The 27581-nt window shown below is 50.7% G+C and overlaps 1 protein-coding gene across 1 annotated transcript in view; it reads right to left on the bottom strand.

Moving 5' to 3' along the window:
- Positions 1-5853, bottom strand: part of Tsnare1 (t-SNARE domain containing 1) — a 50246-nt gene extending 44393 nt beyond the window's left edge. Inside the window, 2 exon segments of the mRNA XM_048359236.1 lie at positions 3930-4068; positions 5791-5853. Coding sequence (XP_048215193.1) covers positions 3930-4017 — 88 coding nt within the window. The 5' untranslated portion in view covers positions 4018-4068; positions 5791-5853.
- Between the last annotated feature and the right edge of the window lie 21728 nt (positions 5854-27581).

Here is a 27581-nt window from a genome sequence, read left to right as displayed (position 1 = left end):
GGAGTCCACATCACAGAGTCGCAGAGACCTCTGCAGGTGAGATGACTCAATGTCACCACAGAAGGAGAGCAGGAAGGGACAGAAGAGACTCAGCTGGCCACACCCAGAGAGCAGCAAGAGATGACATAGGGGATATATTGAAGGTCACCATATTACCCTGTGTTTCTTCAAGCATAGGGTTTTTTTGTTGTTGTGTTTTGTTTTGTTTGGCCAGTCCTGGGGCTTGAACTCAGGGCCTGAGCACTGTCCCTGGCTTCTTTTTGCTCAAGGCTAGCACTCTACCACTTGAGCCACAGCGCCACTTCTGGCCATTTCTATATATGTGGTGCTGAGGAATCAAAGCCAGGGCTTCATATATACAAGGCAAGCACTCTACCACTAGGCCAAATTTCCAGCCCTCAAGCATACATTTTTAAGTTCCTATATTCATAAAGTTAAAAAACAAAATATATTAAAAAGTAAATCTCTAGAGTTCACTTTTCAAAAAATAACTGTGTTCACTTTTCAAAAAAATAACTGTGCACAGCAACAAGCATTGGAAACACTGTAATGTGAAGAATGGAACCACTCATACTAAAAGAAAAGTAGGTTTTTACTCTGTCAAAACAAACTTAAGAAAAGGTGAGTAGATCTTTATGGAAAAAAGTGTAAGACTTTATTGGAAGGTATGAAAGAAGAGCCAGAAAATACAAAGACATAACGTGCTCATGGTCTGGTAGACAGAAAGATAAAGACGCTAATTCTCCCCACAGTAATCCAGAGGACACAAAAGAACTCCAATCAAAACTTCAATGGTTTGACAAGGCAGTTCTAAACTTTACATGCAATCACAAGGAGCTAAAAATACCTAAGAGGCTTCTGTAGAAAAACAAGGGGTACAACTATCCCTGAAAACTCTCAGGCTTCCAATAAGGTTATAAATTTAGATACAGACTGTTGCGCCAGGGGAACCTTGCTCTCATCTCTCATCTCTCATCTCTCTCTCTCTCTCTCTCTTTCTCTCTCTCTGTCACACACACACACACACACACACACACACACAGCCACACTGCAGGTCTACAGGACAGATAGTCCTGAGAATGGCTATCAATTCAGAAAGATGACAGCAGAGTCCCCACCACCATCACGCCATCCACAGAAATCAATCCCAGGTGATTACAGACTTATGAAAAGCTACTCAAAGAGTACTATCATTGTTCTTGTGATAGGACTTGTAGCCTGAGCAAGAAAGAGCTAACCCTACTGGAACTCCTGAATAGGCACAGGGCACCCTAAGTGGGACTTCCACTCGCTAATAGGCCCTGAGATGACAGGGACCCAGCAGGGCTTCCCTTCTCAGAATACAGAGGAAACCACTACAGCACAAAGCAAACCCAAGGGAAAAGAGCAATCTAAGCATCAACCAAGAGGAAGACCCAAATGCCCAACTGACTTGCAAAAAGATAATCAATTCCACTGTCACCAGGGCAATAGAGATACACGCCAGAGATTGGTACATACCCACTAGGCAGATTGTAAGGTTCGCCAGAAAGGAAACCCACCACATGGTTTAGGCAGAGAAGAGTTTATTGGGGGGAAAGCAAACTGCCAGACCACACAAGAGGGAGGTAAAGGGAGACAGAGGAGAAGGAAGAAGATAAAAAGAAAGGGAGTAAGAGAGAAAAGGAAAGAGAGCAGGGACAGTGTTGAGTGGGATTATATAGGGAAAGGTGGGAGACATAGCCAGGCAGATGTGACCTCAGAGGAGGAGGAGGTCACTGCCACTAGGTGTGCCAGTTACCCAGGTAACTCAGGTACTGGGCGCAGACTTAAACAGGTATGGGGGCATCTGAATGGAGCCCTCCTGGGGGTGGACCTTACACAGATCTTGACTTGGCCAGGCCAGCAGTCTGACACCATTTGATACAATATTTGATGGAGAAGAGTCAGGCAGGCAGAGAGAGTGGTGACAACACAGAGAGGAGAAGGAATATGAAAAAAATGGAAGAGTAAAAGCAAAGAGGAGGGGTGTAGAAGAGAAGGACAAGACTGGGAGTGGGAGGAGGGGAGTTGAAGCAAAGGAAAAAGGGGAAGTGGAAAAGTGGAAGAAGAGAAGGAAGGAGGAGAAAGAAAGGGAGCAAGAGGAGTGTGGGATAGGAGGGGAGAAGGAAGGAGAAGAGAAAGAAAAGGGAAGAGGGAGGGGGGACAGGAGGAGGAAGAGAAAGAACGGGGTGGGGGGGCAAGCAGAGAAGCCATGGTAGGCCCACTGAGCTATGGGCCACGCCTATCCTCTCTGGAACAAATGCACAGCACAGGAGCAGGTCACAGAAGAATACAATAGCCTCTTGGTTATATAAAGTCCAAAACCATGCCAAACTCAGCAAGGCACCATTTTAGGATATAAACACACTACAGTAAAACTAAGACAAGCAGAATTGATTGATACACTATTCAGAGCCCGTAAGGAAGGCAACAAACAACCTGGGAAAAGGTGGGTGACAAGGCATCAGTGGCCCCCATCTTTAAACTGTGACGTAGGAATGTGTCATGGACAGCCCATGGACAGCACAGGCACAACTTGGTACCCACTCCACCTCACAGAGAACACACTATAACCTAACGTCAACAAAGCAGCTCGCCCTGTGCCTGCTTCGGCCCCGTCTGGTCGTGGGGAAGGAGGCACGTGGCAGGAGGCTGGCCCCGCTGCCTGCCCACCAGGTAGATCCTTGGTTGTCCCCTCTCTGGCCCTGCTTATCTTCCCCTGACTCTCCTGCACTAGCCTCCTTCCCACCGTCAGCTGAGGCTGCCTCCTCCTGCGGTTCTCGTCCATGTGAGACAATCTCAGAAATCTCAGAAACAGGGCCCATAAGGCACAGACTCACCTGCTTCCTCCCAGTGACACACTATGATTCACCTAGGATGCCTGGCATTCAGCAGACGCCAGCAGGAGACGAGGCGGCCAGGATGGGAGGGGCCCAAGCCGCCAGCGTTCTCCTGGGAAGGGAGGACTGGGGTAGGCAGTGTCTAGACTAAGCGCTGAAACTGATCGCAGCAATGTGGGGAGGGGGCATGGGATGACAGTTTCATGATCACACAGCCCCATGTCCACCTTCTGATCATGTGCCAGCACTGATGGGGGAAACAGATACCAGCCCGGCTTTGCTAGACAGGAGCAGGGCAGAGGCGGCCTGGAAGCCTCGGTGCAGCCTGGGGAACTCGGCACTTGCCAAGAACACAGAGGACCTGCAAGGAAGTGTGTCCGGCCCCAGGAGTATTCAAGCCTGGAGCCCCAAGCTCACTGGAACCAGGCTGGTGGCCAGCACCAGCGCTAGACTGAGACCGAGGCCAGCCCGGGGCAGGGAGGAGTAGAGAACCCATGGAGATTAAACTCAATCCCTTCCCCTCACAGAGCCTGCCCTGACCAAGGCCAGGCCAGAGGAAACTGCAGCTAAGACATGGCCTTGGAAGCGCCTGCAGGAGCAGGTGTCCTTCCAGACCAGGCCACAGTTCAAGGTGATGGCTCAGGGAAGCCAGGGGGTAAAGGTCGTGAGGCCCGAAGAAGATCCAGCCTGTGGTGGAGAGGGCACAGAGGCCGGCGGAGCACAGCACAGAAACATCTAGAAGAGGACCCCAGCTCTGCACTGCTGCGTGCCCTGCAGAGCTGAGGGGTGCGGCTCCCGTTCTGTGTACTGTGCAAGGCACCACCTGTTGTGCAGCACTGTCAGGAAGACCAGTCAAGACCACCCGTCACTCAGCCATGCCCCCAAAGCGCCAGTGCCACCCCTCCCTTCGTAGTGCCTGAATCGTTCCCAACTCAAGCTCGGCAGCCAGCCACCGTGGCGCTGCTCACAGGTACCACTCCTTGGAGGAGCACGACACTCAGAGACTGCCCAATGCCATCCACCAACCCCGGCCAGGAGCCCGCACAAACAAGCCGGCAATACTATTACCTAGGGGATGACAGCCTTGCCTTGAGGGGGTCCCAAAAGGGCCATGGCTCCCCAAGCCGCCTCCACTGGCAACAGAGCCATAAGACATCTTCTTATTAGGGTGAGCAGGCTCCTCGCAGAGCTGGAAGAAACATGAAAACTGGAACAGGGAAAAGAGGAAGATAAACCTCAGATCCAGGGTACACGGGGCCTGAGCCCATCCCAGCCCCACGTGTGTGGCTCTACTGCGCCATTCCTAAGGCCACCCGCCATTTCTCGGTAGCCCCAAGACAGTGACCAAGCTCTTTCTAGGTAGTCCCTGCTTAGAGACAGGGCAAATGCCTATGAGGAAGGCATGTCCCACGATTCCCTGCAGGAACCCAAGGAGAGGGCCCTGCATGTCTTTTAAAGCCCACGGAAGCCCTGGCTGGAGCCCCAGGGCTCCAGGAGCCCCTTGGGTACCCACTGCACAGCATGCTGTACCAGGAGCTTCCACTACCTGCCAACCAGCTGCCTGGAGTTTCGTCTTCCTGAACCACACCTAATGGTGGCAGGGCTGGGGCCAGGCTGCTTGATGCAGTCCACCGGCTGTCGCTCTTCTATTCTTTTTTTTCTTGTTTAGGTCCAAGACCAGGACCCAAACTCAGTATCTGGCACTTTCGCTTATCGGCTATCGTTCCACCAAACGAGCCAGGCCTCCACCCCCACCATGTGTTACCTAGGAAGCCTGCATGAGCTGCTATGTCTGCTTGGGTCTCACCTTACAGGTAAGACCAAAAGAAAAGGACCTGCCTACCCCTTAGGTTAATATTAAGGACACACATTAGGTGCTCAGAACAAGACGGACTGAGAGTAAACGGTCACAGTGTAACTCCTAGCATGTCTCTAAACCTCAGTGGGGAGAGGGACAGAATCCTGCCTCCCAAAACTTCTGTCACCAAGCCATGGGGTAGGGGAGGGAGGGGGCAAGGCGGGAGAGGTGGGGGATGAGGACAGCATCCTCCCTGCTCTTCCTAGAAAGTAGTATATGGACCTGGAAAACAAGGAGGTTTCCAGCCCAGACACTGCCAAAGCCACACTCAAGAGGCGCGGTTCCCTGTCCTACGCATCCCGTGGACCTTCTACACTCTTCCTAGTCCCCAGTGCCATGGCTCACAGGGCCTGCCAGCCAGGCCAGCCTCGATGCTAAAGACCCTACAGCACGGATTCAACAGCCTCCAGCACAGAGCCCCAGCAGGAAGGTGGATGGGCTGCGTGTCTGTGGCTCTGGCCCGCAGGGCAGGCAAGCAGTGGGAGCTCCAAACTTTGGTTTCAGGCCCCCAGGAAACTGCAGAGTATCAGAGGCCCTGGAGAGCTTTCGTTGATGTGGATTATATCTACAGTGTTTGCTCCATTAGAAATTATGAGTAGAGACTGGTTTTGAACAGTTTGTTTATTCAAAGTAACAGTGATAAACCTATTACTGTTAACACAGAGCATTTTTATGGGAAATGACTGTTTTCCCAAACAAAACCCCTCAGTGAGAACAGAGGAGCTTTCCTGTGCTTGGTAGGAAACAGCCAGCATTTACACACCACTGTGTAAAAGCTCTCTCTGGAGTTTCATGCCTTGTGGGTGGGCAGGGAGAGTCGCCTTGACTTGGCAGGGGTAGAAACAGGCAGAGAGGTGGGATGACTTGACAGACAGACCCCAGTGCCCAGCCCCATGAACCCCAGAGGAACGAGCCCATGCAATAAGACCTTTCAGCCCACCGATGCCTAACGTTGTGTTCCATCAAAGTTGGCAATGATTTAAGGAAGTTGGCTCAGACTGACTACTAAAACCAAAGAAAAGGCAAAGGGAGCCAGCGCTAAAGGTGGACCTGGGCAAAATGAGCACTTACCAATTAGGAGAGACTTCAGTGGCATGAAGGAGCCTAAGACAGAGTATGGAAAAGCGATTCCGGTGAAGTCCCTGAGGAGGACAAAACACAAAGCACATGAAGGTCATCGTGAACTCCAAGGAAAACAAGTCATAAGTAGATAGGAACAATGTGTGTGTGCACACGCACACACACGTGGGCCTGCGTATGTTGTGTGTATGTGTTACAAATAAATGCATACAGATGTTCTGCATGTGTACACATGCCTGTGTATGGTATATGTGTGCCTCTGAGACAACACACATTCGTGTAAGGAAACTCTGAATCTCATCTTACAAGTCAGTAAATGATGCTTTAAAAAAGTAGTAATACAACATGTTACTTAGGAAAAGATAATATCAAAAGAATCTATTATATGAATTACAAGTAGCTGGCTCTGAAAGAAAAGAGAGGCTCTAGGGATTACTGTTCTTCTTAATCTTGTGGAACTCATTTACTCTCTGAAAGATACATGTGTATAATTTGTAAGATTCCCATGAAACATTGCCTACACAGATCTGCTGGAAAGAAATGGGGGGAAGGGTGACCTAAGCAGAGGAGAGCCAGGTGGGAAGCTAGTGGTCTCCTAGAGAATCACCTAGTCTCACCCTGATGACCACACAGACCAATTTCAGGCTTATGTTGGGCACCCACCAAGCGCCAGGCACTGTGGCAATATACCCCAGGTAGACTCTCCCTGACTTGGGCACAGCTGTCCAGGAAAGTCAGCCTGGATTATCCTGAGCAGCAGCTCTGAAAACGGGCTTCCAGAGAACTTGGCAGGGGCTGGAACCACAGGCTGAGAGGATCTAGCAGATCCTCCGGGTGCAGCTCAAGGGGAAATCTAGCACAGGTCACCTCTCACCTCTCACCAGACCAGGCATTGGGTACTATTAGAACAAAGGGGCTTGCACGGGTGGCGGACAGCAGCAAAGGCACAAATGACTGCTTCTGGAGGACCCCTCTGCTACTACTCTAAGAACTGACTATTGTGGGGCACATCTGAGGGCTGCTGCACAAACTGGCCAGTGAAGAGAGGCCACAGAGCTCAAGAGGGGCTAGAAGAACCAAAGGAAGAGAGGGGAAAGCAGCCATGAGGAATCCCACAAGAGAGGGGAAAGCTGTTGTGTTCATGGGGGGGGGGGGGCACCCTGAGGAGAAGGGAAGCTAAAGCCATGGGTAGGCTGGATGTAGTGTGGAAGTCCTCCAGGTAGGGACAATCAGAGAATCACTCTGGGAGAGAAGCTACTGTACAAAGAAAATAGCCCAGCAGTGTGAACACAGGAGAGCCAGACCAACATAGAGAAGGGAGTAAGAGACCAGCAGGTCCATGGCAGAGAGAGTAGTTACCATCAATCTCTACAAGGGCAGGAAGGTGACTGGGTTTTTTGGTGGGAGAAGCAACAAGACGCTATGGGGGAGGGGGGTGTCCATGAGAGATGGGTGGCCTCTTGCAGGGAAGGGATTAGACCCGAGACTGTCAGGGTTCCCTAGCCTGAACACCAACTGGATGGCTGGAAAGGGACTGAGCAAGCGCCGGGACCTGGGAGAAGCAACAGCAGCCTGGGGCTCTCTAGATTGCTGGGAAGGTAGGCAGAAGCCAACGCACAGCCAGAGCCACAACAGGCAGGAGGGAGACCCCAGATCTGGTTTGCATGGCGAGGGAATAGGGAGGACCGCTGCGTTTGCTCAGCAGACTGACATGAAGGCTGGCCGTGTCCTCTGCTCCTGGCCAGCCAGGATTCTACCAGGTTCTACCTGGAATCCAGAGTGTGCCCCATCTCTGGGAGACGGTGAGAGCTGAGGGACCGCCAGCCTCAACAACCCCAAACCCCAGGTGTCCCATGTTCCTTGATCCCTCCACTGCCTGCCATCCTCCCTGGGGCCAACAAGGTGACCCACAACTACAGAATCAACGGAATCAGAGCCCGGCACCCGGCACTGCTGAAGTCAGCAGTCAGTACCACGGTACCCTCACTGCCTGCTCCAGCCTCAGCTCTTGCAGCACCCCCTACTCTGCTTTCTGGAGCTCTTGCTGCTGGCACTCCGGCCACCTCTCACCTCCACGCCTGCGCTCAGGCTATGCCTTGTTCCTCCTTGTGGTCTCTGCCAGTTCCTGTCTCAAATTCTTAACCAACCTCCCGCCAGGCTGACCAGCACTCTTGTCCCGCAACTCCTGCCCCACCTGACCACAGAACCCCAGGCTCAGCCCTCACCAGGCCACAGCATCTCTGGGCTCTGCAAAATGCACATCCTGCTGCTGGGAAGACACTGCCCACCATGCTCCCTGTGAGAAACTAGTCACCTTCTACAGCGGCTTTCCTCTGGGCCGGCCCCAGCCCAGGCCTCATCCACTTATGCTGCCGTGCCATCAACCTTCAGGCCAAAAGACAGGGATGTACCTCCTGTTCCGAATCACAGACACCCTTAGCTCTGCCCACCCTGAGTCATCCTTATCTCTTTGCTGAGGGGGAGAATAGAGAACAGGATGACCCGCCTTCACCAAGGACAGAGCAGTGTTGGCCCTGGGGGCTGGATACAGCTCATGTCACCAAGCACCCCCTATATCCCTATGAGGCCATTTACAGAGGAACCGAGGCAGCCTGGAAATGCCACGCCTCACCGTGGTCTCTCAGGCAGGAGGCAGAAAGCCAACCCAGAGGCTTCCTGTCTCATCTGCACCTGTTCAGCAGTCATGGCCAGGTACCTTACGTTGTGAGCAACTTTAACCCTTATACTCCAGACAGCATGCACCACAGCCCCATTTAGAGAAGAAGAGAAAGCAAGACTCATTTGCTCAAGGCCAGCTGACCTTGGAACATGCCAGAGGTGATCCATCCCACTGTAGTACGCAACTTCTGTCCCTGCAAGAGCACGCTGCCCACCAGAGCCACTACAGCAATCTGGAGGATGGTTCAGTGCCCTCCACACAACCAAGCTAAAACAGAACTTCACCTGATACAAGACGGCCTGAACTGCATGCTGGGAATCGCTGTGACACGGGAATCAGGAGGGCAATGACTGGGCACGACGGGGTAGTACAGGGAAGGAAGCCTGGGGGCTGGTGCTGGGCCAGCCCGCTGCGCCATCCCTAATCTCAAATTGTTAAGATATTTCACCAGTTAGGAGTTCTGGACCCCACCGTGGAGGCTCCCAGGCAAGGAAGGACAGGGGTAACACACACAGGCACAGGCTTGAGTTCCCAGGGGCCCAATGGGAGCCAGTCAGAGGAAGCAGGGGCTAGACAACAAGAAGGGCCAGGAGGGGATGGGGTAGGGCACAGAGAGGGCACGGTAGGCAATGGTGATCCAGATGAGGGGAGAAGGAGAAAGGGCTGGACAAAGGCCGCAGAAGCCATTCGTGGCCCAGGCTGGCGGAAGCTGGCATCAAAACTAGGCAGGAGGGGTGGGCGGAAGCTGCCAAGCTGTTATGCCCAAGAATGGCCCAAGCCCCGGGACCGCCTCGATGAGGCTAAAGACAGGCCACAGAGACAATGCTCACTTGCTCCCACGGGAGCCTCCTACCATGCAGCTTCCGTGACAGCCGCCAAGGACAGCCACCAGCCCTCAGGCCTTATGCCCTTCAGGCTGGCGCCGGCTCTTCCTGAGGACCCTAACCTCCTACCAGCCTGAAGGGAGCCATCTGTCCTTGTACTGCCCAGATCCTGTTTACAGGGTGCCAGAGGAAGTGGGAGTGCCAAGAAACGCCTACCTCAGGCCTGCTGCCGCCCCAGCAGCACAGGACAAAGGGACCCAGGGGCAGGAGGACAACAGCCAGCAAACCACCACCGGACTGCCTGCCGGCACTCCCGGCCACGGCACTAAACCGACACCTGAACCCCTAGTGCTTCAGTCAGGCTCCAGAGACAGTCCTCTAGTCAAGACCCTGACCTCTGGCTTCGGATTTCACCTGCCCAGAGCATGCCAGGCTGAGGCTAAGCCCCACTCAGGCAGGGCTCCCCCCTGCTGATACCACCCTTCTGAGCAACAGACGAGGAACTGTACTCCCTAGAATGAAAGCTCCCCAAAACAGGCCCCCACCAAGCTGAGGAGTCTGTTTGGGGAGGAGGTCCTCTGCGGGGGCTGGGCACAACAGGGGACATCACATCTCCAGGGGAGGCTTTTCACCTATCCAATAGGCAGTACCCCTCCTTCTTGGGACCCAAGGGAGGAACCAAATCCATTCACTTGCAGGCTCCTATTCCCAGTATCCTAGCCTCAGCTAGGGTGGAGACACAGCAGAGCCAGAGAGGCCTGATCTGCCTTCAGGAGGACCTCAAAGTCAGAGAAATAGCACAAAACTTGCTGCACAGGCCAGGAAAGATGAGATGAGTGTCAGTGAGGACACACAACCCTGAAACTCAAGCCAGGGCACCCCGACGACTCCAGGTCGAGCCACTAGCCCGCAGTGGTGACAGCAGAGAGCAGGGCTGCCACCTGGGGCAAAAGGCAAACATCCTACACCAGCTGTGTACCAGGCCCTCAAAGATGAGACCACTGGGCTTCCCCAAGACCCAAAGGGGCCCTCTTACTGAAATGTGATGTCCCTGAGACACAGGCCACCATTGTGTTCTGGTCCAAGGACTCCCTTGGCCTTCAAGGAACAAATGGTTGCCCTGAGTGGTATCGAACCCTTGCTCCTGCCCAGGAAGGCAGGAATGCGGCCCTCGTGTTCATCCTCACTAGCTTCATGCAGAGCTACAAAGATGTGGCTACAATACAAAGGAATGCAGCAATGGATAGAGCTGAGGGCAAGCAGTGAGGCCTAGACAGTGGCCAACTCAATGTCAACGCCCACAGCAGACTGCCTGGAATCTCAGCCTTGCCGCACACTACAGGAAAGATACACTGAACCAGGGCCACAGGAGCTCTGGCTCCCAAATCTGGCCTGCCCTGTGGGGAAACCTGTTTTCTAGGGCAAAACGAAACCACAAAGTTAATGTGCTCATAGGAGCCAGAGAGCCTTCAGCTGAAGGGCTTGGCTGGGCAGAGCCCCACCCACCCCACACACTTCTGTGGGCAGCCCTCCCACCATCACAACCATGTCCTAGGACATGCAGTCCCTGCAGCTGGAACAGACACCCTCCAGGTGAGGAGCAAAGAGGGGATTTTCCCTTCTGGGCTGCGGACCCTGGCTGCTCACAAGGCTATAGAAGGAAACCTGGTAGTCTCCCATCTCCTTACACAATCTGCATGGTAATTAGGATACTGTCCCTGGAGTTAACACAGATGCGCATTTAAGAGATCCCCTAAAACCAAGTTACCTCTCATTTAAAATCATCCTTTAAACCACTCTTGAAGGAAAAGGAGAAAATGCAAGCTGAAATGAAGGATCTTTTTAAGATAATAACAATGAAAATATGATACGTAAACATCAGTAAGATACATTTAAAGTGGGAATCAGAAGAAATGTCTAACGCTAAACATTTTTATTTTTTAAAAAACTGAAAATAAACTAAATCCTTCTCTCAAAAGGTTAGAAAAAGAACAACAAAATAATTCAAAAATGGCCCCAAGGAAGGAAATAATACAAATAAAAGCTAAAATCAATGAGGTAGAAAATAGAAAAACATTAGACCTAATTAATAAATCAAAATGCTATTTTCTAAAAAAAAAATGAACAGAAACACAACCAATGGACAACTTAATGAAGAGAAATGGAAGAAGCACAGACATGTAGAACAAGAAGCTACAAGGGAAGAAAAACACTGATGTAGAACACAAGGAGCTAGAAGCCTTGATTCATCCATGGGTCCCTAGGGCAAGGAAGGAACCTAGAAGAGGATGTCTGTGACAGGTGACAGTCTGGTAGAGTGACCCAGTGAAGAGCTGCAACCAGACAAGCTTCTGCAGAAGGGACAGGAAAGTTATGCGGATCCACCCCAGCAAAGGAGCCCCAGAGACTGGACGGCTTAATTGAGAAACTAGGCCAAGCATTTTCAATGCTCAAAAAAAGGCCTTAGGTCCCTGCAAAATGAAAGGAGAGTTCCTCATTTATCATACATGTTCACACTGTTGCTAAAACCTAATATGCTTAGTCCAAAGACAAAAAAAAAAAAAACCGTGCAAACCAATGCTATAAACATCAATGCAAAATATAAGTAAAATGCTAAGAAATGGGGTTCCGAGCCCTATATCTGTTCGTTTTCATTAGGAATGCAAGGCTGGTTCCACACTAGGAAATCCATTCATGGAACAGACTTTACTGGTAGACCTAGGGAAAAATGCTCATGAGGTCATCCATGGACCTTATAAATAGCACCCAACATTCATTCTTTGTGAAGCATTCTTACAGTGCTTAAATGCCTTTCATCCTAAAACGAGCAACTTATTGAATAAACACCAGAAGCTGCCCCCAAAGAGCAAAAAGAAAGTCATCATCTGTAGCAGAATTCAGCAACCTCCACCTCACTGACTCTGATAAAGATCAGCAAGAAATGGAGGCTGAACCAAGGAGACGAGGCATGTCTGCGGATCAGACCACAGCACATGCAGAACCCTAGAGACAGAACATAAGAACCAACAGCACAAAACTCCAGTAACATTAGGACACAGAAGCTAGCAGCCTTTCCACAGAAATAGCCAGGGCACAGAATGGTAGAGAAAACTCTTACTGTGTATAGGGATACAGGTCCATTTCTCAGCCAGGTAAAGAATTAAGAAGCAGAGAGTAGTAAAGCAGCAAGTTTACTGAAAGCAAAAGTAGAGTAGACTCCCCCAGAGAGGGGCTTATGTTGTGTCTCTATTTCATAGTCTCACTTCTCTCCCCAACCAAAAATACTATTTTCATGAAGACAGACAAGTAGAAGGTGACTCTCATACAGGAAAACATCCAACAAAAAGGACTAGAACTAGCAGATTTGCAGAGATCCAGGAGAATGAAGAGTGGACATGCTACAACATGGGTGGGCCTTGAAAGCACACAGAGTAAAAGAAGCCAGGCACAAACTGCCACAGGTTGCATGCTTTCATTTACATGAAATGTTCAGAATGCAAATCTAAGAATAAGCCAGGAGTCAGATGGCTGCTGGGGCTGGAGCAAGGAGTAAAGCAGGATTGCTAGCAGTGAACAAGAATGTTCTAGACTTTGACAGTGGTGGTGGGTACATAACCACCGACTGTACACTTGGAAAGGGTGAACTTCAGGTATCGGAATGGCATCACAATAGAACTGATATTAAAAATCTAGAAAGCCTCTACACTTAAAATGCTGTGCATGAAAACACAAATAGACTGAGGGAATAGGGACGAGAATAAAAATAGGTCCCTGCAACTATGGAAATGTAGCTGGTGTGTGATAAATGAGACAGCACAGATCAAAGAACAGCTTCTCATAAGTGGTACTGAGACATGGGTCAACCATGTGGAAAAAATAAAAACTAGTCCATGCTCACATAATAAAAATATGTACTTCAAGTGGTTCGTGGCTATCAGTGTAAAAAAAAAAAAAAACAAAGAAAGTATGAGCAAAAATAGAATTTCTATGCGTGGGGAAATTTCCAAGGAAAAACACGTTACTGGGACACTACCAGAGGGAAGACAAGGCATAATGACTAGAGAAGTAAACTGCAAGTATGCATGGCCCACACCATAGCTAAGGAAAAAGGCAAGGGAAAGCTGGGGAAAAAACATATGCAGTATATGCCACCAAAAAAGGATGTGTCCTTGATGTATAAAGGGCTCACAAAATTGCAACAAAATGGGAAGAATGGTTTTAATGGGCATACTTGAAGTGAAAAATCAATTAGATCAATACAAAGTAGGAGACATACCAGAACACCAAGGAAGTACTAAAACAGTCAGCAGGCCCAGACTTCCATGTAAGAACTAAGGACTTTGGGGAAGCCTAGAATGTCTGCCAAGTAGAAAAAGATGTATTATTGGACCACATGCATGAGCAGTAGGGGGCTTTAACAGCAAAATGGACACTATCAGAGTTGGACAAAAGAGTTGGAAATAAGAAACACAGTGGAAGGAAAGAAGAGCACCTTGGAGGAGCTCATCAGGAAATCTACATAGTCAGGGAATCCAAAGAGCACAGGTGAGCTGCTGGCTCCCCAAACCTGAAGCACTGGAGAGAAGTGAACAGGAAAAAGACAGGCCAGCTGTAGGAGCTCGCAGGCTTCCGTTGTCCCCTTAACGCCTATCCAGAACACTAGAGGTAAGGAAAAAGAGACAAGCAAGAGACAAGACAGCAAAAAGCCTTCTGCATGCAACGGAATCCTTGCTCTGAAGGTGATGGTGTGGACAGGTGGCCCAAATGCTCATGCATTCGGGACTGGAGCCCTTACAAAAGATGTAGAAATATCATACTGAGTTGCTGAAAAGGGAAGATTTTCAAAAGCTTGAAGGCAAGGCACTGGTGGTTCATGCCTGTAATCCAAGCCACTCAGGAGGTTGAAATCTAAGAATAATGGTTTGGAGCCACCCCAGGCACAAAATATTAAATAAATAAATAACCTCGAAAGCAACTGAGAAAAGGCACAAATCTCACACCAAGAGTGCAGAGGGAGAGGTGTCACAGACTCCTTCAGAGAGCATGCCAGCCAGTGGGCAGCGGCGCTACCTCCCCAGCAAGGTAGCCAACAGCAGAGCAGACTTCCTCATCCATGCACACATCTTCCACAACGAAGCCCACGAGACCGCTGGAAAGCAGCATCGGGCTGGAGGTGTCAGGCAAGAATCCACTTGAGCTGCTGATGCTGTATCTCCAAACTCCAGAAGGTCATGACCATCAGGATCCTAGAGGCATCCAAAGATGATGAGGGAATGTTACTCATCACTAGTGAATAGTAATCAACAACTCAAGTGAAACCAACAAATTCCTTACAAGACACAACTTGAAAGCAAGCGGAGGTAGTGCACTTGCCAGCATGGGCAAGGCCCAGGGTCTGATCCTCAGCACCAAAACAATAATAAATAAACAAGAGAGAAGGAGAAAGAAATACGAAGGGAGACGAGAAGAGAAAGAGGGGGGAAGATAGGAGAAGGAAGGAAAGGAGGAGGAGGAGATAATATAGGAAGCCCAGTTTCTCTCAGTGACCTGGCAGCTTAGATCCTTCTGTCCAAAGCCCTTCATGCAGAAGCTTCGTGGCAAACCCATCAAACACTCTGGGAAGAAATAATGCCAGTTCTACAAAAACACTTCCAAGAAGGAGCGGAAATCAGACCGGGGACCATCACAGGTGAGGAGGGCTCTAATGACAGCTGACAGCAGACGGGAGAAAGCTTGTGGAGTGAGGAAGATGTTCCACATCTTGGCCACAAGTCAGCAAATTCTGTCCGTTATATTCCAATAAGGCTGGCATCACAAAAGGCCACCCAAAACTCATCTGCGATAACATGTTCCCCAAGCTGACAAGTGCACACTAAGAGGAGCACAAAGCACCAACAGGGACAAGAGATGCCAGCACAGCCGTTGTGGTAGCTACTTGTAAGTGCACGTGTGAAAAGTCATGCTACATTCTCAAGTTCTGGGTCCTCTGTGCAAGCCCTCAGAAGGAAACAAGATGCTGGGTGTGAGCCAGGGTGGGCACAGTTCTTCCACAGAGTTTGGCCAGAGCACGCCATGGCTCACTCATCCTCTCACATGGGCCACTTCCGCACTACACAACAGTAGTACAGGGATGGCTGGAAGCGGGAGACAGTCAGTCTGGTTGGGGCAGGACAGGTGTGGCAACCCCAGCGAGGCCATCAAGACAACAAATGCTGTGGGAGCTCTGGAAAGCCACTGCATTGCAAACACAGCCTGGGTGACAGTAGGAGCTGGAGCTCAAGGGAGAATCCCTATAGAGGACAAGTTCAGGGAGGCGGACACCTCAATGCTAGGAGTGGGAGGCAGTAGTAGTCCAGCTGAGATGCACTATGGGATCAAGTGCACAAACTCCAGGTCAGATAACATGTCAGGGAAGCCCTTCTCCCGTGGTTTAACAAAAAGCTCAGGGTAAGCGAGAAGAGAGGAAAGTAGGGGGACAGTGCTGACACACAGGCCTAACAGGTACTTCTGGCTTCAGGAAGGTAAGGAGGGAAAGCAGGGTGCTGAGTCTTCAAGAGTGGACAGACAGAAGGCTGTGGGCAAGAGGAAAGCAAAGAGGGATGGTCTGACATGCAGCCGTCCTAACTCAGCCTGAAGCAGGCCTTCAAGGTACGAATCCTCGCTCAAGTCAAGCACTGCCCTGCCATGGTCCCACCGCTGTGTCTCAGTGCCCTCTGCCCGGCAGTGGCCTAGCAGCATTTCTTGTCTCAGAGGGCAGCTGGAGGTAAAACTGAGCTCCTTGAAAAGGGGCTGGGTGCTCTCAATGCTCCCTGGTGCTCTCCTCACTGCAGATGGGTCACTGTTGTACCTGGCCATCCACTCTCCCTGGGTCAGGCTCCTGTGCTCTATCCTATCCTTTCCTGCCTTGAGTGAGTCTTGCTTTCCTCCTAAATTCTCTCCCTACACTGCCTCCACACCCCCTTCCACAATTCCCTCTGGGAAGAGAGGGACAGGAAAGCTCCCAGCACTAGAAACACCTCCCCTGGGAAGCAGATCATCTTGAAGGTACTGTAGGGCACAGACATGGACGAGGACATGGAGCTGGCTCAAGCCCAAGCCCCTTCAGAGGAAGGATAACTTGATCTTCAAGGCCCTGGGAGGCTGTGGCCTGGCCCAGCTAGGCCTCACCCAGACTAGAAGCCTGAGAAATATCCACTACGGAACAGGAAATAGGGTAATCATGATAACTCAGACACCACAGTACCTCAACTGCCCCTAACTTCCCCAAAAGGCTAGTGTGGGTACCAGGAGTGGCTCACTACCCACACACTGCAGCCTTGCTGGTTCCCTCAGTCCCTCACCAGGCCATGATTTAAACCAAGATAGTTCTGGCGGGTACCCAGAGAGCAGAAGCCAGGCACATCTGCCCACCAACTATGCCCCAGCAACTGGACCCTACAAGACCACTCTCAACTGTCCCAACAGCAGCAAAGAACTACCCTCGGTTCTAAAATGACCATAGGACCAGACCCCTCCCACCAACTACCCAGATCTAGCCACAGGAAAGCCAGCCTAGAACTGCGTGGCTGCCCTACAAGCCAGGGCTGAAAGGTGAAGTTCTGACCTGAGATAGGAATTGGCTTAGGCACACAGTGTCAGAGCAGAATGGTGACAAAGATTCTGCCTCTAGGATTCAAGATGGCTGCTGGACTCCTCGAGAAAGTAACCAGGACAGGGAGGAAAGGAAGGACTTGACACAGCCATGGAAAACATCCCTATATCTCCACTAAGTGTGTTGTCCTGTGGGACAAGGGAGAAGGTCTCCAAGAGCTGTTAGTTATAAAACTCGGGGCGGGGGGGGGTGGGGAAACAGGCTAAAATTTACTCTCTAGTGACTTGGCTTCCAAACAAATCCCTTTAGAGTTGAGAAATCTGTGGATTATAGGTCCCTGAGGAGCTCTCTCAAATCCAGACAGTTTATAGGGACAGACATAGAAGTCAAGAACTGGCCAGGATAATGCTGAGATAGACGGCACTCAGCTCTAGGCCTTGGGCCCTAGGGCCTCAGTGAGACGCCCTGGAAGTCCTTCAGGTTTGGCCCCAACACACACACACACACACACACACACACACACACACACACTTGCAGATATGATGACATTAAAAGAAGATTCTATAAATCAAAATATAATCAAAACAAAATTTAAAAGCAAAAGATACAGTGAAAACATACTTAGAACAATATGACAAAAGCACTATTCTTAATTTTAGCACTGCTACAACTCCAACATGGTACATACTGAAGGGGGGAAGAAAACACAGAAAAGCCAGTTGTGTACCCACCAATCTGATTATTGAAGTGGGTAATCCGATTACTGCAGTGGGTAAATGAGAAATGGGGGAGTCAGGGGAAGTGTGGGGGCATGCAGGGGGACGTGGAGGGGAGGAATGAAAGGGGAAAACAGTACAGATACAAAACAGCACAAGTCCCTGCAAATTACTGTGCGGAAAGACCACACACACACACACACACACACACACACACACGCTCCAAAGAATCCAAATATGTCATCAGAAACTCAGCAGCTCCAATTGCAAAACAAGAGAGACTAGAAACTAGCTAAAGAATCAATAATAAAGTTAATAAGCCCAGCCACATATCTACATAGAATGTGCATCTGTAGCACCTGCACAGAGGACAACTGTCCCCCACTCGGGCCCCACTAAAGCCACTGGACGCGTATCACAGTTCCTTTACGATCAGCACAAGGAGCTTGCGTTCAGCCTTGGGAGGCACAAGGGAGCTGCGATGCAGGAGAACTGTTTGGCAGATTCTGAGAATGATGCACCTACCCTAGCACAGCCCTCCCCCCTCAGGCCCCTCCAGGAGAACAGGAAATAGCTAAGAGCCCTCTTGCCACAACCACCCAGCTGAACGGACCATGGAAGGGACAGACTGCACTGGGGGCATACCGTCCCAGCCACAGACAGACTCACAGCCACACCGCAACAACAGAACGACTCCCGCCACGTGAAGTCTGTGCGCTCGACAGTCAGGAATTCATGGCAGAATTGTGTATGTAAATGGCACGTACTAACTTCAAGTTATAGGAAATTTCTGGACAAGAATTTCAAACTCCCATGTGGTGTCATTCTAGGGGCGCAGTGCACCAGGTGGTATTTGTGGGGGGCATCACAAGGTGAGCACAGTCATCAAAACTCATCCCACCGAACACGAGATCTTTGTGTCTCATTGTGCACTCATCATGTTTCCATCCAAACTGAACAGGAGACCAGAAGGCTAGCTCCAGTGCCACTCTAGTTTCTGACAGACACCGCCACAGGATGAACCTTAACACACCGAGCTCAATGAAGTCGGTCTGCACCAGGCCATTCACAGGAAGTGTTCAGAATTGGCAAATTCGCAGGCCAGAGACAGACTGGCTGCCACGCAGGCCAGAGGAGGGAAGCTGGAGGGAAAGCCACGGGCACAGGGTTTCCCTGGATAACGCAAATGCTCCAGAGTTAGAAGGCGATGATGGTTTCACATCTTAGTGTAATAAAAACCAATGAACTGTACGCTACGTACACCATGTGGGGGCTGTCTGGGGTTTGGATGAGAGCTCAAAGCTGTGATGCCAAGCCAGCATGGCTATGGCTGAGGGACAGACTGAGAGAGCTCAGCTCCCTGCTCCCATCACCCCGGCTGTGGGGGGACACACTAGGAAAGGTCTCAGCCCTCTGCCCCATCACCCAGAGCTGAAGGAGGTAGGCTGGGAGACCATGCAGCCCCTGCCTCCATCCCCTCGGGCTGCAGAAGGACGCCTCTGTGGACGATTGCCCCATACTCAGGACTCTGCATCCAGGAGGCATGAAGACATTGCCACTGGGCGGTTCAAACTTCTGCCAGTCACAAGCATTACAGTCTACAACCAGGAAAAACCAATACTGGCAACTCCCCAGATGTGGCTCTGACGTCAGCCTCTTAAGACTGACCAGTAGTGTCCTCTGCGGGGGAGCATGGGGACAACCTGTCACTCTACCACAGAGCCATGGCCAGGACAGTCTCAAGTCTCATCTGCAGTTAGCACAGCATCGATGCCTCAGAGAACTGCCGCAGGAGGGTGAGGCATACTTCCGAGCCAGCACCACACCTGGGTTGGTGTGAGTGTCACCAGGGATGCAGTCAGCCCCCCTCCTGAGGCACCATCCCTCTTCAGTGCCAAGGGCAGCACCCCACATGGAGCCAGGATCACACCCAGGTGGGTGTGATTGTCACCAGGGATGCAGAGTCAGCCACCACCGCCCCCCGCCGTGTCCCAGCGCTTCTCAGTGCCAAGGGGCAGCACCCCACATGTGCTCAAGCCTGAAGCCACCAAGCAGGGCGACAAGTAGCACATGAGCTAATTAGCTGGTGTGTACACAGAGCTCAGAGAGGCTCCTCTCCAAGGAAAGGGAAAATAGCTTCACCACTTCCAAAATAAACACAGCCAACACGGCTCCCACCAGGAGCACTAGGGAAGGTGGCAAATGGGCCAATTGTCCTTGGGGCTCAGACCCAAGGGGGTGATGTCCTTCTAAGCCCTTGAAAGCCTTCTACCTCCCATGAAGGGAGATACCAGCAAGAACCCTGTGCCCGGAGACCATGCCAGAGAAGGCAGGCCTCAGGCAGGCAGAGTCAACACCTCCTGAAGCCACAGTCCCCCAAGTCCAACAGCCCCAGCTCCAGGAGCTGCTAGTGCCTGCAAGTCAGCCTCCAGGACTCCAGCCCCACCAGAACTACCCAGAGAGGGAGCCCCTCACTGGTGCTTCAACCCAAGCAGGTCCCTGAGGCCTCCGGGAGGGAAGCAGACATCTGAAAAGCCCCCTTGTACAAGCGCCCAAAAGGAAGAAACTGAGGGCCCTGAGCACTTGCTCCTGCCCACCCAGCCCTGAAGCTTCCAGACCATAAGGACAACAATGGCAAAGAAGACCGCCATAACACAAGGGGGAATGTGCACCCTTTCAACCTTTGTTACGCAATTACCTGGTTCCAGATGCTGTCCTAAGTACTTCATGTCAATCCCCACAAGGACACAGGTAAGCAACTGGGGAAGAGAGGTGCAATGATGAGCCCAAGGTCATAGTATGACAACAAGGACAGCCTGGACTCTCAAGAGGCAGGCCCACTGTAGCCTCAGGGGACATGGCTGGGCTTCGTAGGAGCCATAAGCCTGGGACAGTCTCAAAGCATCACCGAGTCCCTGCTGGCCAGCACTGCACCAAGAGCCACGGAAAAGAGGACTGCATGGTCAAGCTGCAGTTCTGTGCAAAACCCACAATAGAAAAGACTAGAAAGTAAGTTTGGAGAAGAGTCTGAGTGGTTACCACTGAACACTGGGATTTACATTTACCTCAAGGAACGGGTTCTATGTTTTAAGAAGTGAGCTGAAGCTTTTTTGAAATAAAGCATGAAAATGCTCCAAAACTCTCTAATACTTCCCTCCCCACGCTCACCCCCACCCCCACGTGAGCATATGTGCACACGCATGCACACACACACACGTGCGTGTACACACACACGTGCACATACATCTGCCACCAGCTCAGCTCCACCTCTTCCCCAGCACTGCAGACCCCCCCCCCCCAAGCAGAGTTCCAAGCGCTGTCCTGGCCCAGGTGCTCAGCTCCTATCATCTTCAAAATCCTCACCAAAAGCCACTCTCCTGGGAAGCGGCACTGCCCAGCCTGTCCCGCAAGTACTGGGCACTAGGGGACTATCCACTCTGCAAGCCCCTCCCCACCCAGCCTCTGTAGGCAGGGGAAGGCCCAAGGCCACACCACAGACACCTCCACCTCACCAGCACCTGCCTGGCCAAGGCCTAGCCCCAGGAGGAAGGACTGGGGACCTAGAGGACGCAGAGTGGCTCAAGGGCCCTCCCTTTCCTGAGGCCACTGGCGGCCAGAACATCACCACCTTCTAGGACCCAGTGGGGCGTCTTTGGAAAGCCAGTCCATCGCCTAGTACCTTGGAGGCCTAGGGAGCCAGGGTGACGGGACTGGCAGCAGAGGCCTTGGGGTCCTGGAGTCTGTTTAGCCCTCGCTGAGGGATCTCAGGCCAGGGATCTGGCCTGTCCACGAGGAAGGAAACTGAGGGTAAGCAAAACAAAGCAAGCACTCACAGGACTTAGCATAGAAAACGTGAGGAAGCAGACCGCAGAGTTCCCTGTGTCTAGTGAACCAGCCAGCCCCAGGCCTGCATCCCTCTCCAGGCCCCAGTGGTGAGCAGACAAGGCCTGCCTTCCCAGCCTCAGGAGCAGCTGGCACTCCAGTGCCCACTGCTTATGCTGCCCGTGGGAGATGCTGAGTCACAGAACACAGCTCACGTCCACACCCCCTCTCACATGTAGCCCCCCCCCCGGGGAGGGGACTGCTACCCACTCCTCTGACTAGTACCCAACACTCCACAAACCAAGGCCACCTGCTGAGAGGCAGGAAACAATGCCCACACACCCCTGCCCAGCCTCCAGTCCTCTGCGGCGTTTGTATGTGTGTGTATGTGTACGTGTGTGTGCATGCACAAGCATGTATGCCTATGCAAGTGCCAGAGTGCCAGAGAAAAAGGACCTTGCTGGGGGAGCTGCAATTACATGAATCAGTGTTGTTATAGCAACTTCAACTCCACGTCAAACAGAACGGAGCCGGGCACCCCCAGGCACCTTGCAAAATGACGCAGGAATCAGCAGCACAGAAGCACGATCACTTCCAGCACAAAAGGGCAGTCAGAATGCCAACAGTCTACGCCTCTCCCCTCCACCTGCCAAGGCGGCCTCCACCCAGCCCCTTTCCCTCTCTGCGGAGGACCACAGAGGCCCGCATCTGTCCCCGGCTCTGCCCACACCCTTGCTGCCTGAACTATGAGCAAGCCTTCCTCCCCAGGGTGGCAGCAGCAAAGGAGCAAAAGGACAGTGCCAGCCATGGGGGCACAAGCTCAGGAGCCCCACCTGCACAGCCGCACACACAGTAGCCCAGTCACGCTGGGCTCTCAGGCTGAGATGCCCAGGCAGGCGAGGAGGGAAACAGATAGGGCGTAGGGATAGGGTGGTAAGATGCAGGGTTGTGGAGAAGAGGAAAATGCGGCCTCCATTCACTAGGGCACATTCTACTTAGGAAGGAAGCTACCTCACCAGATAGCCCGGCTCTCACAGGCAAGTCGGGGAACAATAGGCCTTGACTCTAAGCCTGTGGCCAGCAAGTCCTAAAACTCTAGAACCCTTGAAAAGGGAGTTTCTATTGTCATCATTTCTCAACCAGGAAGCTGAGACCCATAGAGGTCAGAGCTTTCCTAGGGCCATGCAGCTAGTCAAAGGATGAGATGGAATCTAAGCCCAGGTCCCCCTACCACCACAGCCGTGCCAGTCCTGCCCACCAGGACTTTCGCCCTGGCTCAGAGCAGCTGTGACCATGAAGATGGAAGAATGGGAAGTCAGGAGAAGTGCCTGCGTGTTCACAGCTGGCACCCCAGCTGGTCGTGAGGGATGGACACAGCTCAATTGGATGAGATGGTAGGCCAGTGGGAGGGTTGTCAGACACCAGCCACACCTGGGGAAGCTCTCAGAAATCTAGAAAACTCCCCAAAAGGCAGCCATTTTCACAAGACTTAGCGGAGACGCTAACCAGGTGCCAAGCTGTTGAGCCAAGCCCAGCAGACTCAGCTAGCTCCTGGAGGGAGACAATGGGAGATGCTAGGACAGGCAGTGACCCATCCGGCAAGCTAGGGGAGGCGCAAAGCAAAGCCAACACAGTAGAGACAGGAGAAAAAGATCCACACAGCACCTACAGCCCAGGGGTGATGCTTCACTAACAGCCTCAAAAAGCCAAAAGACAGTGAAGGGACATCTACCACACAAAGAACCATCATGATCTAGGATGGGGACACCAGCTCAAAGCTGTCCTGTAGCTAGCTGCCCTTTGGAATCCCCAGTGCTTAGGGACCCTCACTCCTTGCCATGAGCCTTTGTAAAAGACACCCCCCAGGGCTGTCAAGGGCTAGACATCTCCTGCAGACATGACTAGCACACCAGAGCCCTAACTAGGCAGTCACGACAACTCCACAACTAGGAGAGACAGGATGGACCGAGGAGGAAGAGCGAGGGGCTCAGGGCCTTGAAAGAAGAACTGGAGTGGGACAAAGAAGAACTGGAGTGGGACACAGAGTCCACATTTTCAGCTACAATTAGACTTACCAATAAGCAGGCAAACACTGACAAAGGTACCATTGTTGACTAAAACTGGGTAATGGGAGGAAGAACAGAAGCATGCTAATTGGATAATTGCTCATAGAAGGTGTGCTAGTTTCCTACTGCCATCATATCAAATTACAAGAACTTGGCAGTCTGAAGCAAGCAGACACACCGGGCAGGGAGCCTGCGCAGGGAAGGCAGGCAGCACTTCTCCTGGAGATTCTGGGGTGAGTAGCCAGACCCCTCTCCATCCTGAACCTCATTCCTGAAACTCCCTGCTGGGGTCCCACATTTCTCACTGGAGGAAGTTTGGAACTCAAAACTCAGAGAATGATATTGAGCCCACCCAATCATCCATCTCCCTTCAGTCCAAGTCTTCACTTGAGATGTTCCTTTGTGCCACCTCCCATGACATCCTCCCAGATGCCCAGGAGTCGTGTGGTCATCGGGGACAGGGGAAAGCTACTGTGCCCACCCACGAACATCCCTAACAGACAGTCTCTGCAGTCACAGAGTAATATAGGCCATACACGACCTCATATGAGATACTTTCTTTCCTGTAGACAAAGGCATACATACTCCTAAATATCAGAAGAATTTTATCAACAAGAAAAGGGAAAAAGAATGTGAATAAACAGGCTACAATGACTTAAAAATATCCCATGTACAAAACAGAATCAGTATCAACTATATATGAACTATCAATGAACATAAATTAGCTTAATTACAAAAAGAAAATCACAAGACAGAACTTCACTTAGGTGACACTTAAGAGATACACCTCATACCCAAGGCCTAACATATGAAACTGTAACCTCTCTGTACATCACTTTGGCAATAAATAAAGAGAGAGAGAGAGAGAGAGAGAGAGAGAGAGAGAGAGAGAGAGGGAGAGAGAGATACCTCAAGTTAAAATACAAGAGCAAACAGGTGAGCCAAGTACAGACAAGTCCAGGGGACAACAGATGACCTTCCAGCAGTACAAAGGGTGCCCTTCAGGACAAAAGCCCAATCACGACAACAGCTGTGTGCCAGTGAACACAGCAGGTCACACTCACAGGGCCCAAGGAGAAAGGCAGTGGTGGAGACTGTCCCTCGGCTGGCCTACCACTGAACCAGAGGGCTGAGGGCACAGCCAGAATTACATACAGCTGAGGTGAGATACCACATGGTCTCTGTTAAAGCCAGCCCTGTGAATGGTGAGGAAACAGGCTGCCCACTAGGCATCCAGGAAGCCTCTGGCAATGGCGAATGCCAAGGTGGAACTCCACTGGAAACAATGGCTGAGCAAATCAAATTCCTCCTCCACCTGGAAACTAAGGCATGCTCCTCCACAACCCTTGGACAGAAAGGGAAACACAATCTAAAACCACAGAGCCTCTGGGTAGCAGCTAGTGAAAAGAAAACATGCTCTGCTGGGTCTTAAATACTAAGTGCTTTTGTGAACAGAATGTGAAAATGAGTCTAGCATCCAGATCAAAAGGGTACCTTTTTCTAAGGTGCCTTTAGAAAAAGGGTGATAAAATACACTGAGGAAAAGAAGGAGTAATTGTCAGCAAGCAGTTATCAGGTGAAAACCAAACGGGGCAATTAAGCTAGTTTGAAAGAGAGAGAGAAGGAAGAAATGAAGGAAGAAAGAGGGGAAGGGAAGGGAAAGAAAAGGAAAACAGCAAGGCAGGTACCAATGGCTCACATCTGTACCCTCAGCTACTCAGAAGACTGAGATCTGAGGATCACAGTTCAAAGCCAACTCAGGAAAGAAAAGTCTGTGACATTGCTTTCTCCAATTAAACACACACACACACACACACACACACACACACACACACACACGCGCGCGCGCGGAGCTATGGCTTCAGTGGTAAAGTACTAGCTTCTGTCAAAGAGCTAAAGGATGGCAAGCAAGCCCTGAGAACAAGCCTCAGAACTGGCACAAAAAGGAAAGAAGAAAGAAAAGGAGGGAGGGAGGGAAGAGAAGAAGGGAAGGTAAGGGGGAGGGGGGAGTGAGAAAAGGAAGGAAGGAAGGAAGGAAGGAAGGAAGGAAGGAAGGAAGGAAGGAAGGAAGGAAGGAAGGAAGGAAGGAAGGAAGGGAAGGAGGGAGGGAGGGAGGGAGGGAGGGAGGGAAGTGAAGAAGGGAAGGGGGAGGGTGAGTGAGGAAAGGAGGGATGGAAGGAGGGGGAAGGAAGGAAGGAAGGAAGGAAGGAAGGAAGGAAGGGAGGGAGGGAGGGAGGGAGGGTGGGAGGGAGGAAGGAAGTAAATAGCTAAATTGTTTATGAGAAACTAAAGCAACAATGTGAAACACAACCAAGAAAAGGAGACAAGTAAACAAAGTTGACAGAACCCTAAGGGGTCACTTTACTCAAAATCTGAGTAACCCACAGAGGATTATTGAAAATCCACTTTGTGGATGAATTAGGCAAATTGGATCAAACTGGTAATTTTCTAGGAAAACATACCTTTTTTAAACTGATCCTAGAAAATAAAAATTTAAGTAGAAAATTTCCCAGGGTAAACTATAATTTAAAAAAAATTAAAATAGAGTAGCTGACACCTATAGTCCTACCTACTCAGGAAGCTGAAATCTAAGGATTGCGGTTCAAAGCCAACCAAGATAGGAAAGTTCATGATACCCTCATCTTCAAATTAACCACCCTAAAGCTGGAAATGGAGCTGTGGTAGAGCGCGCTATCCTTGAGCAAAAAAGCAGAGACAGCACCCAGGCCCTGAATCCAAGCCTTGGGACTAGAACAAAAACAAAAAATCATCATAAAAGAACTTGCCCCTCAGACTGGGAATGTAGCTTAGTAGTAGAGTACTTGCCGGGCATGCATGAAGCCCTGGGTTCGATTCTTCAGTACCACATAAACAGAAAAAAGCCAGTAGTGGCACTGTGGCTCAAGTGGTAAAGTGCTAGCCTTGAGCAAAAGAAGCTCAGAAACACTGCCTAGGCCCTGAGTTCAAGCCCCTGGACTGGCCAAAATAAAAAATTTTAAAAAGAACTTAACCCTCAAGACAACACCATCACAAAGGCCCCAAAAGTTTCACAGGTAGTTCAATATCATTTAACTACTCCAGAGAGTGGGAAAGGAAATAAAGACCATGAGGTATAACACTGATATCAAAAGCAAAAATGGTACAGATAAAGCAAAACTTCATGTCAATTTACTTATGGAGAGCAGCCCACAGAGGACAAGGCCAACATTAACAGCGTCCAGCAAAGCTCAAGAGAAAGCACAGCAGGCCCAGGACACAGGACAGGGCCTCAGCACTCAAGAAGCTTCATAGCAGTGACTCCATCAAAACAATCCACACAATTAACACATCCTGGATCATCTACAGATGAGTAAAACAGGAACTGACAAAATGCAATCATTTGATTCATTTGAAAAAGGAAATAGCCATGAAACAGAATATAGCCGGAATCTGCCTTAGCATTCCTACATCAACGTAAAGCTCCCTTCTCTTGGTAGGTAACACCAGAAACTTCCCTCACATGCTGGCTATAACCACTATGAAGTCTGACCACACTGAAGAGAGCAGCGAAGAGCCTAGGGCATAGAGTTGGGAAGAAGGGTATCCATCGCTGCATGTGGAAGGTACAACTGGGTATCTGGAGAACAGAAAGAGTCAACTAAAAACAACTGAAGGCTGCAGGAAAACAGCAAGAGACAAAACCAGCCTGTACAAAAAAAAGCAGTGCAGGAGGTATCATAATACCAGACTTCAAGCTCTACTATAGAGCCATCATAACAAAAACAGCCTGGTATTGGTATCAAAACAGACTGGAAGACCAATGGATTAGAATTGAAGATCCAGAAATAAAGCCACATTCTTACAGTCAGCTGATATTTGACAAAGGAGCTAAGACACACAATGGAATAAACATAGCCTCTTCAACTACTGGTGCTGGGAAAACTGGGTAGCCATATGCAGAAAACTCAAAAGTAGACCCTAGCCTATCACCATGCACCAAGTTCAACTCAAAATGGATCAAGGACCTCAACATCAGACCTGAATCCTTGAAACTACTGAAGGACAGAGTAGGAAAGATCCTAGAACTTATAGGCACAGGAAGGA

Source organism: Perognathus longimembris, chromosome 12 (genome assembly GCF_023159225.1).
Source record: "Perognathus longimembris pacificus isolate PPM17 chromosome 12, ASM2315922v1, whole genome shotgun sequence".
Lineage (NCBI taxonomy): Eukaryota > Metazoa > Chordata > Mammalia > Rodentia > Heteromyidae > Perognathus > Perognathus longimembris.
Note: the sequence above shows the minus strand (reverse complement) of the source record. Positions and strands in the feature narration are given on the sequence as shown.